The sequence below is a fragment of the Mustela putorius genome, unplaced genomic scaffold (assembly GCF_011764305.1).
Source record: "Mustela putorius furo isolate JIRA1106 unplaced genomic scaffold, ASM1176430v1.1 tig00003972_pilon_pilon_pilon, whole genome shotgun sequence".
In the NCBI taxonomy this organism is placed as follows: Eukaryota; Metazoa; Chordata; class Mammalia; order Carnivora; family Mustelidae; genus Mustela; species Mustela putorius.
Genome location: NW_025422115.1, coordinates 25,241,666 through 25,256,089, shown reverse-complemented (window position 1 = coordinate 25,256,089; position 14,424 = coordinate 25,241,666). Strand labels below are relative to the sequence as shown.

The following is a 14,424-nucleotide window of genomic DNA, read 5'->3' as shown; positions in this document are numbered from 1 at the left end:
CTGTGGGCTCGGCCTGAGGGCCCGGCCGTGGCAAGGAGGGGTTAGCTCGGTCCTGAAGGACCTGGCCAGGTGCTCTGCAGGTGGGGCCCGCCCGCACTGACCACTCCGTCCCCGTCCCAGTCCCCACCCGCCAACACATCCAGTCCCTCCTGCTCCGCTCCGTGAAGGCTGGGTGCGGCCCCTGTGCCCCCAGGTCCACAGTGTGGCCCCTCCTGTCCCGTGTCCCCACAGGCTGCAGTGCACCTGTCAGCACAACACGTGTGGGGGCTCCTGCGACCGCTGCTGCCCCGGCTTCCACCAGCGGCCGTGGAAGCCGGCCACCGCCGACAGCGCCAACGAGTGCCAGTGTGAGTGTCCAGCCCCTGCTCACCGGCTCCTGCTCACCGGCACGCACGCCCTCCTCACCAGCAGCCCCCGCCCCACTCGCCCAGCTCTGCCCCGGCCACGTGGTGTGTGCCGTCCCCCACACCAGCCACATCCGGGGCCGCTGGTGGTTTGTGAGATGTGCCCTGGGGGTCCCTGCGAGGCGGGTCCTGGGAGGCCTGTAACAGCTCTGCCCCTTCTCTCCAGCCTGCAACTGCCATGGCCACGCCGATGACTGCTTCTATGACCCTGAGGTAGACCGGCTCAGCGCCAGCCAGAACCAGGACAACGTCTACCAGGGAGGGGGCGTGTGCATCGACTGCCAGGTGGGAGTTGGGGGGGGCGGGGGGGCGGAGGGGCCCGTGGTGGCAAGCTGGCTGGGCCGGGGCATGAGGTGGTGGCCCGGGGCCCCCGGCATGGTGCACCCAGGACCAGAGTGGGGGGAGTTGGGGGGCGGGAGGGTCTCCGCACTCAGCAGCCCCGTCCGGCTCCAGCATCACACCACCGGCATCAACTGTGAGCGCTGCCTGCCCGGCTTCTTCCGGGCCCCAGACCAGCCCCTCGACTCTCCCCATGCTTGCCGCCGTGAGTGGGGTCAGCCCAGGGAGGGGGGCTCCTGGGGGACGGGGGTGTCGGGGGGGCCCCCCGTGCTGCTCCAGGAGGCCCGGCCTGGCTCTCCTCCCCCTTGCCCGCGCTGGGGAGGCAGAGCCAGTCCCGTGGCCCCCGACTCGGGGTCTCACGAGGCCCCGGTGCCCGCCCAGGCTGCAGCTGCGAGTCGGACTTCATGGACGGGACGTGTGAGGACCTGACGGGCCGCTGCTACTGCCGGCCCAACTTCACGGGCGAGCACTGCGCCGCCTGCGCCGAGGGCTTCACCGGCTTCCCGCGCTGCTACCGTGAGGGCGTCGGCTGGGGGGCGGGGGGGGCTGGGCCACAGTCCCCAGAGCCCTGTGGGGGACCCGGGGCGGAGCCCTTGGTCCTGTCTGCCCCTCCGGCCGCGCCAAGCTGACCCGGCTAACCCGTGCTCTCTTCCCTCAGCGGTGCCCTCCTTCTCCCCCAATGACACCGGAGAGCAAGTGCTGCCGGCGGGACAGATCGTGAGTAAGTGTCCGCCGAGGCCCCTGTCCCGCCCTGGCCCCCACGGAGGTCCCCCTGAGAGTGGGATTGTCGTGTGGGGTCATGTCCGGCTCTTGTGTTTTCATGCATGTGATGCGTCTTCGTGTTAGGAGACCTACTGCATGAAGCAGAACAGGGGTACCCAGAGTCGCGTCACTGTCGCGCGGCCCCTCCCCCACAGCCGGGCCCCTCCCAGGCGCTGCCCCCGGTGCTGGGCGCAGACCGGCGCGTGCCCTGGGTGCTGCTTTGGCTCTCCTGCGCCGCTCCTGTCAGCATGTCTCCTCATGTTCTGTGTCGTCGGACAGATGTAGCATTTCTTCCGTCAAGCCCAAATTGCTGGAAATTTAAGTTCTTTCCAACTAAAAAAAATGCTACAGTAAACATCCTTACAGCACAAGCTTTCCATGAATTCTCAATAATTTCTGTAAAACAATTTCCTAGAAGGTTCTGAGTCACGAGACTTGCCTGTTCTGGCACATTCTGGGCTGTAGGTTGCCAAATCACTGTCTTGAAAGAAGCCGTGTTGGGCGACGTGACGGTAGCGGCATCTGTAGGCGCAGACGGTCCTCGCCGGACCCCGGGCCCTGCTTGTGGCTGTCAGCTCGGCCGGCTGGGACCCCCACCTCCTGCCATGTGTCTGGAATTGGGCGCACCTCTCGGGACGCCCCTTCATAACGGGGTGTGCGCAGCTGCCGGCGGGGTCTTGGTTAGACCGCATTTGGCATTTGTTGTCTCCTGTGTGTCTTTGACACGTCTGTGAGGGGACCTTCTTTTGAGTGTGTCCTGAGCACGTATCTGCTTTCCTGGGGAGTGTGTCGTCAGGCTCCGTGCTCACGTTTCTGTCTGCGGGCCGGCTCTCCGCGCACCCCGTGTCCCGGCAGGGCCTCCCGCCCTGTGTCTTCAGGGTTCCTATTCCCTGGGCTGGCATGTGGACCCCCAGTGGGTCCTGTGGCCGCAGTTCTTGCCTCTGACTCCCTCTGACGCGTGCGCACATGGCACACGCTCCACTCGCTCACTCGTGCCTGTCGCTGTTCGACGGTTTCTCCGTACGTGTTTGTGTCTGCTTCGCTTCGGTGCTGGGAACGCGGGTCGGCGGCCTTCTCCCAGGAGGAGCCGGAGGGTACTGGCCTGCTCTCGATGGTGAGGGCCATGTGTCCTATCGTGCATGGCTCTGGAGCCCCGCCGTCACGCGCCGTGGCTGGATCGTGGCTGGATCGTGGCATCGAGCGTGTGGACGTGCGTGAGCCTGGCTGCATTCCGGGAAGACCTGATTTGCAGAGCCGCTGAGCGGCCCTGGGGCTGTGGGTTGTTGATGCCCAGCAGACGTGCTGGGGGCCCTCCCATCCCCCCGGCCTGGGGTCGGCGCTGCAGACGGCCCACGCCGCTGGGGCTTCAGTGCCGGGCCGCGGATCGTGCGAGGAATTCTACCCGTGCCTCTCCTAGCGAGCACCTGTGTGTCTGTATTCATAAGGGAGGCTGGATGAAAGCTTTCCTGGTGGTTTTTCTGGTGGGGTGTGTGTGGGCCGTCTTGCTTAAGTTTTGTAATTGAAAATACTTGGGAAACGACCCACACTTGGTTACGCTCCACAGCGGTCTACACATCGCGGAGTCCCCCATTTCTTCCTTCCTTTCCTGCCTTTTTCCTTCCTTCCTTCCTTCCTTTAGCATTTTATTTATTTGAGAGAGAGCACATGAATGGGGAGCAGCAGGCAGAGAGAGAAGCAGGCTCCCCGCTGAGCAGGGTGCCCGATGCGGGGCTCGATCCCAGGACCCTGAGGCTGTGACCTGAGCCAAAGGCAGACCCTTCATCCGCTGAGCCCCCAGGTGCCCCAGAAACCACCCAAATCTTAGGAGTTTGATGGAACTTAGCAGGATGCCTGGTCCTGACCCTGCTGGTCTTCGATGCTCATCATTTCTTGCCTGGTTCTTGTGTTCATTTCCCACCTCAGTGTAGGTCGGTTTGAGTCATTTTTCCTTAGCAGATCGTGTCCTTTGGATTTTAAAACTGTATTGGTATAAAAATCACGCCCAGGGGCACCTGGGTGGCTCAGTGGGTTAAGCTGTTGCCTTCAGCTCAGGTCATGATCTCAGGGTCCTGGGATCGAGCCCCGCATCGGGCTCCCTGCTCAGCGGGAAGCCTGCTTCCCCCTCTCCTGCTCCCCCTGCTTGTGCTCCCTCTCGCTGTGTCTCTCTGTCAAATAGATAAAATCTTAAAAAAAAAAAAAGAAAAGAAAAAAATCATGCACAACGTTCCATCGTGAATTGTGCCTTTCGTTTCTCTTACTGTCTGGTCCAATTTCTTCTATTTCTTCCTCCACTTATTAGACGTAGCAGAAGTTTCCTGAATTTATTGGTGTTTTCAAGTTACAGCTTCAGATTCTGTCTATAAGATCTGCTGGGGTTTTTCTCGTTTCAGTTTGGGGGAGAGATCTAACTTCCTTTTTTTTTTTTTTTTTAAAGATTCTATTTATTTATTTATTTATTTGTTTGTTTGTTTATTTGAGAGAGAGCACACACCACGACTGGGGACAGGGCAGAGGGAGACGGAGGGCCGCCTGGCCGGCCCCTCCCGCGTGGCAGGGACGCGGCCGTTCTGTCCTTGTGTGACGGCTCAGTCCGCGGTTCGCTGCACCGGGGTCAGATGGGGTCTTTGCTTCTCACCTAGAACGTGATGCCCTTTGGAATGTTCCGGGAACGTGTGAGGGGTCCGTGAGAGCCGTGCAGGGTACAGGTCGCCACGTGTACGCCCACTGACACGTGTGTTCATTAAGGTGTTTAAATCCACACGTCCCTGCTCCAACCTCGTCAGGGTCTGGGGATGGAGTCTCTAGCCCTTCTGTCCAGGATGGTGGTTTTGCTAGAACCTTCCAACTCAGGGGTTTTGGCCCTTGGCACCCCATGACCCCGTGGTCCTGCTCTTAGATTGCGGGGCATCCTGCAGACCTGGGTGGCGAGCTCCCTGTCGTCCCACTGGTGCTTGTGGCCTTGGGTTCCCTGGAATGTTCTGGGGTCTCTGCCTGCCTTCTCTGCACCTTGCTGTCCGTGGCCCGTCTGGGTCCTGGGTTCAAGGTACATCTTTTCAAGAGAACATGACTCGATTTTCCTTCAGGAGCCAAACTGAGGCCTCTGGTTCTAGTCGTGAGAAGAGCCATGGCGCGGGCAAGGCCGTGGCGGTCAGGCGGGGCTCGCTCCTGCTCCTGCTCCTGCTTCTCCGTCTCCTGAGACCCCTCCTTCCCGCCCGTGTCTTGCCTGGTTGGGCAGCAGACGGGTTTCAGTTTGGGATGACTTGCGTTTCTTCTTGAGGGATTTCAGTGTTCTGTCTCTCTCTGGTCCAGCCGGGGGTCACCCTGCGCTCTACAAATATCAGACCGTCACTTTCTACGAACAACAAACAGTGGTCGTGACTTCTTTTTGCGCATAAGATGTTCCCTCCTCTTTTCTGAGCTGCAGAATTACTCATAAATCAGATCGGAGTCTCTTTTTTTGCCTTGTTACCGTTTCGTTTTTACGTCTTCTCCGGTTGTGTTGGCGCCTGCCGCAGACTTAGCAGTTGCGTTGCCAACAGTGTCCCGCGAGTTTGGGCCACCCTGGTTCTGTGACACACTTCTCCACAGACAGCGGCTCCGCCTTCTGGCAGTTTCTGCCTCCTGGCGCGGTGTGAGCACGGTGTGGAGACGAGGGAGCGAGTGTGTGGCGGGGAGGGCCGGGTCTGCGGGCGTCTGAACCCCCCCTCCCCCCGCCAGACTGTGACTGCAGTGCCGCAGGGACCCAGGGCAACGCCTGCCGCAGGGACCCACGGCTGGGACGCTGCGTGTGCAAACCCGGCTTCCAGGGCATCCACTGCGAGCGCTGCGCCCCGGGCTTCTACGGCCCCAGCTGCCAGCGTGAGTGTCGCCCTGACCCTGTCCCCTGACCCTGGGAGCCTGTCCCCTCTCCGACTGAGCACGGTCCCCCCTCCCGCAGCGTGTCAGTGCTCCAGCCCTGGAGTGGTGGATGGGGACTGTGACCAGGACTCGGGCCGCTGCACCTGCCGGGAGGGCTTCGAGGGGCCCGCGTGTGACCGCTGTGCCCCGGGCTACTTCCACTTCCCTCTCTGCCAGTGTGAGCGAGGCCTCCCCAGCGGGCACGGGTGGGTGTGGGGCCCGGGGCATGGCCTGCCTGGCTTAGGGGCCCCGGTGTGCTGCTTTGCTCCCTAGTGTGTGGCTGCAGCCCTGTGGGGACCCTGCCTGAGGGCTGTGATGAGGTTGGTCACTGCCGGTGTCGGCCAGAGTTTGATGGCCCTCACTGTGACCGCTGCCGCTCAGGCTACCATGGCTACCCTAACTGCCGCGGTGAGCAGAGGGCTGGAGGGGGCCTGAGGGGAGCAGGAGGACCTGCCACACGCCCGGGACCTAACCCCTGTCCCCTGCAGCCTGCACCTGTGACCCCCGGGGTTCCCTGGACCAGCTCTGCAGGGCGAGCGGGATGTGCCACTGCCGCCCAGGCTACGCGGGCACCACCTGCCAGGAGTGCAGCCCCGGCTTCCACGGCTTCCCCGACTGTGCCCGTGAGTGCCCGTGCGGGGGGCAGGGAGGGCAGGCGTGTCCCCACCGCATGCCCACGCCCTGCCATCCTTGTCTAGCCTGCCGCTGCTCCGCCGAGGGCTCCCTGCACACGTCCTGCGACTCCCGCAGCGGGCAGTGCCCCTGCCGGCCCCGGGTGACGGGGCTGCGGTGTGACATGTGCGCGCCAGGCACCTACAACTTCCCCTACTGTGAAGGTGAGCGCGTGCCGTGGGCCTGTCCCGTGCCATGTGTGTCCTTCCTGTGTCGTCCCGGCACCGGGCCGCGTGAGCACCTGCGTGGGTTCCTGCGGCCGTCCCTGCGCACGGCCACGTGAGCACCGTGTGCTGCGCGTGGACGGTCATATGCATGTGTCCGTGGCTCCGTCCTCGGTGTGCAGGTCCATCGCCCTGTGTCCGCGGGCTTCGTGCACGCGTGTTCACAGCTGTCTGCGCAGCCCGCGTTCACACACACGTCTGCAGGCCTCATGGCTTGTCGCACTCGTTCCTGTTCCCTGGAGTGGGGGAGGGTGCGTGGGTGCGTGGGTCCGGGCCAGGCCTGGGGAGGCCTGTGGCCATCGGAGTCCGTGACGGCGAAGTGACCGCAGGCTGGGTCTCTCTCCAGCCGGCTCCTGCCACCCTGCCGGCCTGGCCCCGGCGGATCCCAGCCTTCCTGAGGTAAGCCCTGGTCGGCCGTCAGGGGAGGGCCGCCCCTCACTCCCGCGCTGCTGTCGCCTTGGCAACCTCGGGCCGTTTCTTCCCCTGGCTTGTCCTCGGTCCCCGGTCCAGGGTCGGGCCAGGGGTGGGGCTGTGTCGGGGCTCCAGGGCTGAGGGTTTTGGGTAGGGGGACGGGGCAGGGACCCGTCCTGACCCTCAGTCCCTTCTTCGCCCAGGCCCAGGCCCCCTGTACGTGCCGGGCCCATGTGGAGGGGCCCAGCTGCGATCGCTGTAAACCCGGGTTCTGGGGGCTGAGTCCCGGGAATCCCGAGGGCTGCACCCGTGAGTCTGTGGTGGGGGGGGAGCACGGGGGCGCTGGGGAGTCGGGGGGAGGGCAGCAGCGCGGGGAGCTGAGGGCCGGCCCCGCAGCGTCCAGGCTTTCTCTCTCTCCGCCAGGCTGCAGCTGTGATCCCCGGGGCACGGTGGGCGGACTTGCCGAGTGCCGGCCGGTGAGTCCGAGGCCCGAGCTGCCCGGGGGCTGTGGGACGGGCACGTCCAGACCCCACTCTGTCCGGCATGGTCTCACCTCCCCGCACCCCTCTGCCGCAGGGTGATGGCCAATGCTCATGCAAAGCTCACGTGTGCGGCCAGACCTGTGCGGCGTGCCGGGAGGGCTTCTTCGGGCTAGACCAGGCTGACTACTTCGGCTGCCGCAGTATGTGCCCCGTGGCCCTCAGCCGATATCCCGGGGGAGGCTGAGGCCAGGGAAGGATGCGTGAGGCGGGCACCTTGGTCTGGGGAGGCCTGTGCTGGGCACGGAAGGGAGGGGCTGCTCCATCTTCCGCCCTCCATCCTGCGCCCCCCAGAACCCCCGGTGGCCCTTCGGAGCTGGCCTCTTGGTCCCTGTTGCCCTCCACAGACAGTGGACAGAGCCCCAGGGGCCTGGGTGGCCAGAGCAGGGTCCAGAGCCCACTGTGGGCAGAGCCGCGAGGCCGGGGTGGGGGCGGAGAAGGCAGCGAGCAGCGTGGACCTTGTTCCCCCCACCGCAGGCTGCCGGTGTGACGTCGGCGGTGCGCTGGGACAGGGCTGTGACCCGAGGACAGGCGCCTGCCGATGCCGCCCCAACACCCAGGGCCTCACCTGCAGCGAGTGGGTGCCGCCGCCCCTGGCTCGGGGGGATGGGGCTGGCTGGGTGGCTCACCCGCCGGGGACCCTGTGGGCTGCCTCTGACCACCTCTGCCGCGGCCAGGCCGGCGCGAGACCACTACCTCCCCGACCTGCACGACCTCCGCCTGGAGCTGGAGGAGGCGGCCACGCCGGGTGGCCACACCGTGCGCTTCGGCTTCAACCCCCTCGAGTTCGAGAGCTTCAGCTGGAGGGGCTACGCGCAGATGACGCCCGTGCAGGTGGGGACCTCCCCGGCGTGGGCCTCAGGCGCCCCCCCCAGCGGATGGAGGGGGCGGGCAAGGCGTGGCTGGGGAGGGGCCGCCTGGTTCTCCATGCCCTTTCCCCCCACCAGCCCAGGATTGTGGCAAAGCTGAACGTGACCTCCCCCGACCTCTTCTGGCTGGTCTTCCGCTATGTCAACCGCGGGCCCGCCAGCATGAGTGGGCACGTCTCTGTGCGAGAGGAGGGCAGGTCGGCCACCTGCGTCAACTGTGAGTGCCGGGGCGGCCCCGCGCCCGCTCCCCGCCCCTCCCTGCAGCCCCGCCTGGGCCCGTGGCTGGGCGGGGGGGGGGGGCAGCCTATGCCCTGGCCCTGGCGTACCTGTCCCCTTCCCCCGCCCGGGGTGGCCCATGGGCAGGGTCGAGGGTCTCACATTCTGTGTCCCCAGGCACAGAGCAGAGCCAGCCCGTCACCTTCCCGCCCAGCACGGAGCCTGCCTTTGTCACAGTGCCCCAGAGGGGCTTCGGCGAGCCCTTCGTGCTGAACCCTGGCGCCTGGACCCTGCTCGTGGAGGCTGAAGGGGTGCTCCTGGTGAGGTGGGGGCTGAGTGGGTGGGGCCCCGGGCCCGGGCCAAGGGCCAGTGTACCGACCTCATCCCCTGCCCGCCAGGACTATGTGGTTTTACTTCCCAGCACCTACTACGAGGCGGCCCTCCTGCAGCTGCGGGTGACCGAGGCCTGCGCCTTCCGGCCCCCCGCCCAGCGCTCCGGGCACACGTGAGCGCCGGCCCGGTGGGGGCGGGGGGGTCTGCCCCTCCCTGGGCCTGGGCTGCTCGCCCCTGCTGACCGCAGCCACGTTCCCCCTCCCCCACCCCAGCTGCCTCCTCTACAGCCACCTGCCCCTGGACGGCTTCCCCTCTGCAGCAGGACCGGAGGCCCTGTGTCGCCAGGACAACAGCCTACCCCGGCCTTGCCCCACGGAGCAGCTTAGCCCCTCACACCCGCCCCTGGCCGCCTGCCTGGGCAGTGACGTGGGTGTTCTGGGGACCTTGTAGAGGGGCAGGGTCTGGAGTACGGGGAGGGGGTGGGGTGCATATTGCCAGGACAGGACACCACCTCTGACCATGGTGCCGCCCCCAGGTGGACGTTCAGCTTCAGGTGGCCGTGCCCCGGCCGGGCCACTACGTGCTGGTGCTGGAGTACGCCAAGGAGGAGGGCCGCCAGGAGCTGGGCGTGGCCGTGCACACCCCCCAGCGGGCCCCCCAGCAGGCGGCCCTCACTCTCCACCCCTGCCCTTACAGGTGCACAGGGAGATGCACGGATTCAAGTCTGGGGGAGCTGTGTGGGAGGGCTCGGGCCCCAGCGCTGCCCCCCCTCCGCCCCGCTGAGCACCCCTGCCCCTTCCCGCAGCACCCTGTGCCGGGGTACCGCACTGGATGCCCAGCGCCACCTGGCTGCCTTCCACCTGGACACAGAGGCCAGCGTCCGGCTCACAGCCGAGCAGGCGCGCTTCTTCCTGGTAAGGCCCTGACCCCCGCTGCACGGGCCCCCGGGACTCCCCTGCCGTGTCAGGTCCTTCAGAAGATTTTAAACAGCCCCGAGGGCTCGTCACCAGCCCTCGCCGCTGTCCCTTGTGGCCACCCCAGCTCTGACCGCCGCGTCCTCAGCCTGTCCCGGAGTTTCTCAGCAGAACCTGCAGCCCACGCTTCCGGGCCGTGTCTCATGCCGACACCCGGTCGGCCACGCGGCGTCCTGGGTCTTCCCCGTGGGGTGTTTCCAGACGGCTCTGCTGGCTTATGTTTTGCTGTGCCCGTAGCACGCACCTATGTCGTGCCAGATGGTGCAGGGCGGAAGGGCCTCTCCCGAACCCGTGCTCGCCGTGTGCGTGTCCGCGCCAGCTCCCTGGAGCTGAGGGGGAGGCTGGCGGCCACCGTGCAGCCGGGCTCTGGCAGGGTGGGCAGCTGTGAGGACAGCTGAGATGGGCTCCTGGCCTGGAAACTGCCCTTGAGGGCTGGGGTCAAGCATCCAGAGGAGGCAGAGACTTGGTGCAAAGAGGCACGCAGGTCGGTTGCAGGGGTGAGGGAGGGGCCTACCCGTGTTTCCGTGTCCATGCCCGGTCGTCCGTCCGCAGCACAGTGTCACTCTGGTGCCCGTGGAGACTTTCAGCCTGGAGTTTGTGGAGCCTCGGGTCCGCTGTGTCAGCCGTCATGGTGTCTTCGGCCCCAGCAGGTGTGGGGAGGGGGGTGGCGGGAGGGGCCGGGGCAGCCAGAGGGGCACACTGGCCGGGTCCAGGGCCTCACCTCTGCACTCGTCCCCAGTGCCACCTGCCTGCTGTCTCGCTTCCCGAAGCCGGCCCAGCCCATCCTCCTCAGGGACTGCCGGGTGCTGCCGCTGGCCCCTGGCCTCCCGCTGGCTCAGTCGCAGGACCTCATCCCCGGCGCACCCCCGTCGGGGCCCCAGCCTCGGCCCCCCACTGCCGTGGACCCGGATGTGGAGCCCACGCTGCTGCGCCACCCCCAGGTGAGGGCCCGGGCCAGGAGGGACGGGGTTGCGGACAGGGGCGGGATTCCAGGCCGCCCGCCCTGCCCGGGTCCCCACCCCTGCATCTGCTCCCCAAGCCCCTCCTTCCCTGCAGGGTACCGTGGTCTTCAGCACTCACGTGCCCGCCCTGGGCCGCTACGCCTTCCTGCTGCACGGCTTCCAGCCCGACCACCCCACCTTCGCTGTGGAGGTCCTCATCAGCGGGGGCCGAGTCTGGCAAGGTGAGTGGCCGTGGCGGGCCAGGGGGCGGCCCCCCGGGAGAGAAGCCCATCAGGGGTCTTCTGACACAGCCCTGCTCTGTGGTGGTCGTCACAGACATGGACAGATCCGTCCTTTCTTAGTCCTTAAACGGGGGGCCCAGAGCCCAGCGCACACAGCAGCCCCAGCCTCCCGGCCCGCTGCCTGGCTCTGCTCCTGACTCCACGTGAAAGTCGGGATTCACCCTGTCACATTCCAGGGTAACCGAGGGTTCGCCGTGGGACACACGGTGATGGGACTTGCGTTCCTACGTGTATATGTACTTTGTTTCCGCTGGGTGAAGCTCAGGTCTATGCCCAGTGGGCCTTTGTGCGTGGCTGCTTCTGGCCTGCGTCATGCGAGTGGGCCCGGCCAGCTGTCCTCAGACGGACCACAGGTCCCTGCTGTGTGTCACGGCCGCATGCTCCTTGGCAGCCAGGGCACTGTCCGGTGGCATCTCTTCCTCCCTGGTGACCCCAGGAGTGCCCCTGGGATGAGGCCACAGGACCAGGGCTGGTCCGTGGGGTGTGGGCGGGACACAGAGATGTGCCTTTCCTTCTCCCTCCAGGCCATGCCAACGCCAGCTTCTGCCCACATGGCTACGGCTGCCGCGCCCTGGTTGTGTGCGAGGGCCGAGCCGTCCTGGATGTGACCGACAGAGAGCTCACCGTGACCGTGCGGGTGCCGGACGGCCGCTGGCTCTGGTTGGTGAGTCCAAGGCTGCCGCGTCTGCGTGCAGAACACTCAGGGCCTGACACGGGGCTAGCCTTTCGGGGTGTGGACGTCCTGACCCTGTCCAGGGACCAGCCGTCCCCCCAGCTGCCACGCCATCGGCCACTCAGCCCAGGGGCCTCCCCCGTCTGCCTCGGCCCAGCCCTGTGCCAGGTGCCAAGGAGCAGCAGCTGTCAGGCCTCCGGGCCGAGCTGTGAGGCCACAGTGTGGGGCAAGTACCTAAGAGCCGAGATGTGGTCCACCAGTCCCCTGGGGCCCTGCTGGGCAGGGTGGCCTTCCTGGAGGAGGAGGCCCGGATGGGTGGAGACGGAGAGCCAAGGCAAGTGTGGCAGGCAGTGACAGGAGAGGGCACCAGGAGGCCAGGCTCTCCTCACAGACCCCAAGCTTCCATTAGGCCCCAGAAGCTGACTCCCTTCTAAGCAGCCCCGTGGGGACCCAGCTCCTGCCAGCCTTGCTGGGGCCGAGTGCTGGGGTGTGTTGCTGCCATTACCATCACGGCTGTCCTGGCCGGTCACAGAGGCCCCCGGCCGCGTGCTCCTGCTGGCAGGGTCTGGGACACTTCCCCCTTCCGGGTCCTCTGTGGGGCCCACGGGAAGGTGACCAGGTCCTGACCCCCTAGGAGTATGTGTTAGTGGTCCCCGAGGAGGCCTACAGCCCCAGCTATCTCCGAGAGGAGCCCTTGGACAAGTCTTACGACTTCATCAGCCAGTGTGCCAGCCGTGGGTACCACATCAGGTGGGCTGGGGCTGGGGCTCAGGGCTCACGGCAGGGCGGGGCAGTAAGGGGGAGCTGAGGAGGTGGGGTTTCCAGGCAAGGGTTGGGGCACGGGGCCAGGGCTGGGTGGGGGGCCCTGGGGCGGGCCCAGGGCACGGGGCCCCGGCAAGAGTTGGGGCTTGGGGCCAGGACTGGACTGGGACAGGGTGGGGGGCCCGGGGCGGGGCAGAGCAAGGGCACGGGATCCTGGGCAAGCGTGGGGACTGGACTGGGACAGGACAGGGGCCCAGGCTGGGGCCAGGGGGCTCGGGGCCGGGGTTGGCCTCACACCTGCTTCTCCCCCAACCAGCCCCACGAGCTCGTCCCCGTTCTGTCGTGATGCTGCCTCTTCTCTCTCTCTCTTCTATAACAACGGGGCTCGGCCTTGCGGCTGCCATGAAATGGGGGCCACAGGCCCCACGTGTGAGCCCTTTGGGGGCCAGTGTCCCTGCCGGGCCCACGTCATCGGCCGCGACTGTTCCCGCTGTGCCACTGGCTACTGGGGCTTCCCCAGCTGTAGGCGTGAGTACCTGAGGCCGCGGGAGTGGTACCTGCTCCCCAGGGGGCTTCCTGCTGCGGGGAAGGAAGCGTCCTACCGTGGCCGCCATGGCCGCCATGGTCAGGAGGAGGTTCTAGCGCGGCAGACCCATCCAGCTGGCCCCTGTCTGCAGGGCCTCAGGCAGTAGTGACCTGGGTGTCACACAGCAGGGACCAGATGGCAATTCTAGGCAACTCACCCCACCCCAGAGGAGCGGCCCAGGGCTGGAGCTGAAACCAACCTGGGTGGGAGTGGGCGTGCCCCCCAGGCTGCACCAGGGCCTCCGAGGGGCAGAGGGCTTCACCCGTACCCGGTGCGTGCTCCCCACAGCCTGCGAGTGCCGAGGCCGCCTGTGTGACGAGCTCACCGGCCAGTGCGTCTGTCCGCCGCGCACCGTCCCGCCCGACTGCGTCGTCTGCCAGCCCCAGAGCTTTGGCTGCCACCCCCTGGTGGGCTGTGAGGAGTGTAACTGCTCAGGGCCCGGTGTTCAGGAGCTCACTGACCCCACCTGCGACGTGGACAGTGGCCAGTGCAAGTGAGCTGGGCACTGGGGCTGTCCCCGTGGCCCCGGGCTGGTCCTGGGTCAGGGGCTGGCGTTGCCACCAAGCATACACTTTCCAGTTCAGGGGATGGGCTGGAGGGAGGGGTAGGCCTCGGGGGGCCACCTGTGGTTGGTCTTGGTTCGGCCCGAGAGGTCGGAGTTGGGGGCGGGTCCGGCCAGCCACTGAGCCCCCTCTCACAGGTGCAGACCCAATGTGGCTGGGCGCCGCTGTGACACCTGCGCCCCCGGCTTCCACGGCTACCCCAGCTGCCGTCCCTGCGACTGCCACGAGGCAGGCTCCATGCCCAGCAAGTGTGACCCCCTCACAGGCCGGTGCCACTGCAAGGTAAGACCGGGCTCAGCCACCCGCCCACCCCGCGCTGCCTTAACCAGGGCTTCCTGGAGGCTCCGGGGAGAGTCAGCCCATGGCGGAGGCTGACAGTGCGCCAGGGCGGGCAGGGGTGCGGCACGCGGCCGACTGACCCGTGCTGCCCGCCCGCCCCCAGGAGAACGTGCAGGGCCCGCGGTGTGACCAGTGCCGCCTCGGGACCTTCTCCCTCGATGCTGCCAACCCCAAGGGCTGCACCCGCTGCTTCTGCTTCGGGGCCACCGAGCGCTGCCGGGGCTCCGTGCTCACCCGCCGTGAGGTGTGTGGGCCGGGGGACCCAGCCCACGTGGGTGGCGCCTCGAGGAGGGGACTGCTACCCCCCGCCAGCATGCTCTGGCTGTTGACCTCAGTGCCCTTCCCGTGTGCCCGCAGCACGTGGACATGGAGGGCTGGACGCTGCTGAGCAGTGACCGGCAGGTGGTTCCTCACGAGCTGCAGGCAGAGGCAGAGCTGCTGTACGCTGATCTGCGGCGCGGGTTCGAGGCCCTCCCGGAACTGTACTGGCAGGCCCCGCCCTCCTATCTGGGGGACAGGGTGAGCCGGCGAGGCAGGCCCTGGGGAGGGCACTAGGAGGGTGTCCGGGCAAGACAGCACCGAGACTGCCCGTGTCTGAGGAGGGAAGGGGACTCCGTG

General features: G+C 66.7%; 1 protein-coding gene across 2 annotated transcripts in view; it reads left to right on the top strand.

The window, feature by feature from the left end:
- The window catches only part of LAMA5 (laminin subunit alpha 5), a 46,881-nt gene that overhangs the window by 18,674 nt on the left and 13,783 nt on the right, over positions 1-14,424 (top strand). The window contains exons 7-38 of one of the 2 annotated variants that reach the window (XM_045070728.1): positions 232-347; positions 571-689; positions 858-948; positions 1,125-1,259; positions 1,402-1,464; positions 5,223-5,363; positions 5,443-5,580; positions 5,676-5,810; positions 5,891-6,025; positions 6,101-6,238; positions 6,645-6,697; positions 6,913-7,018; positions 7,133-7,185; positions 7,286-7,391; positions 7,726-7,825; positions 7,926-8,082; positions 8,196-8,334; positions 8,511-8,653; positions 8,732-8,838; positions 8,939-9,092; positions 9,202-9,362; positions 9,472-9,580; positions 10,193-10,290; positions 10,380-10,581; positions 10,697-10,823; positions 11,408-11,547; positions 12,191-12,306; positions 12,635-12,846; positions 13,193-13,397; positions 13,605-13,749; positions 13,910-14,050; positions 14,164-14,325. In XM_045070728.1, coding sequence (XP_044926663.1) covers positions 232-347; positions 571-689; positions 858-948; positions 1,125-1,259; positions 1,402-1,464; positions 5,223-5,363; positions 5,443-5,580; positions 5,676-5,810; positions 5,891-6,025; positions 6,101-6,238; positions 6,645-6,697; positions 6,913-7,018; positions 7,133-7,185; positions 7,286-7,391; positions 7,726-7,825; positions 7,926-8,082; positions 8,196-8,334; positions 8,511-8,653; positions 8,732-8,838; positions 8,939-9,092; positions 9,202-9,362; positions 9,472-9,580; positions 10,193-10,290; positions 10,380-10,581; positions 10,697-10,823; positions 11,408-11,547; positions 12,191-12,306; positions 12,635-12,846; positions 13,193-13,397; positions 13,605-13,749; positions 13,910-14,050; positions 14,164-14,325 — 4,147 coding nt within the window. The remainder of the gene's footprint in view (positions 1-231; positions 348-570; positions 690-857; positions 949-1,124; positions 1,260-1,401; positions 1,465-5,222; positions 5,364-5,442; positions 5,581-5,675; positions 5,811-5,890; positions 6,026-6,100; positions 6,239-6,644; positions 6,698-6,912; positions 7,019-7,132; positions 7,186-7,285; positions 7,392-7,725; positions 7,826-7,925; positions 8,083-8,195; positions 8,335-8,510; positions 8,654-8,731; positions 8,839-8,938; positions 9,093-9,201; positions 9,363-9,471; positions 9,581-10,192; positions 10,291-10,379; positions 10,582-10,696; positions 10,824-11,407; positions 11,548-12,190; positions 12,307-12,634; positions 12,847-13,192; positions 13,398-13,604; positions 13,750-13,909; positions 14,051-14,163; positions 14,326-14,424) is intronic. The other variant, XM_045070729.1, reaches the window with a different exon arrangement.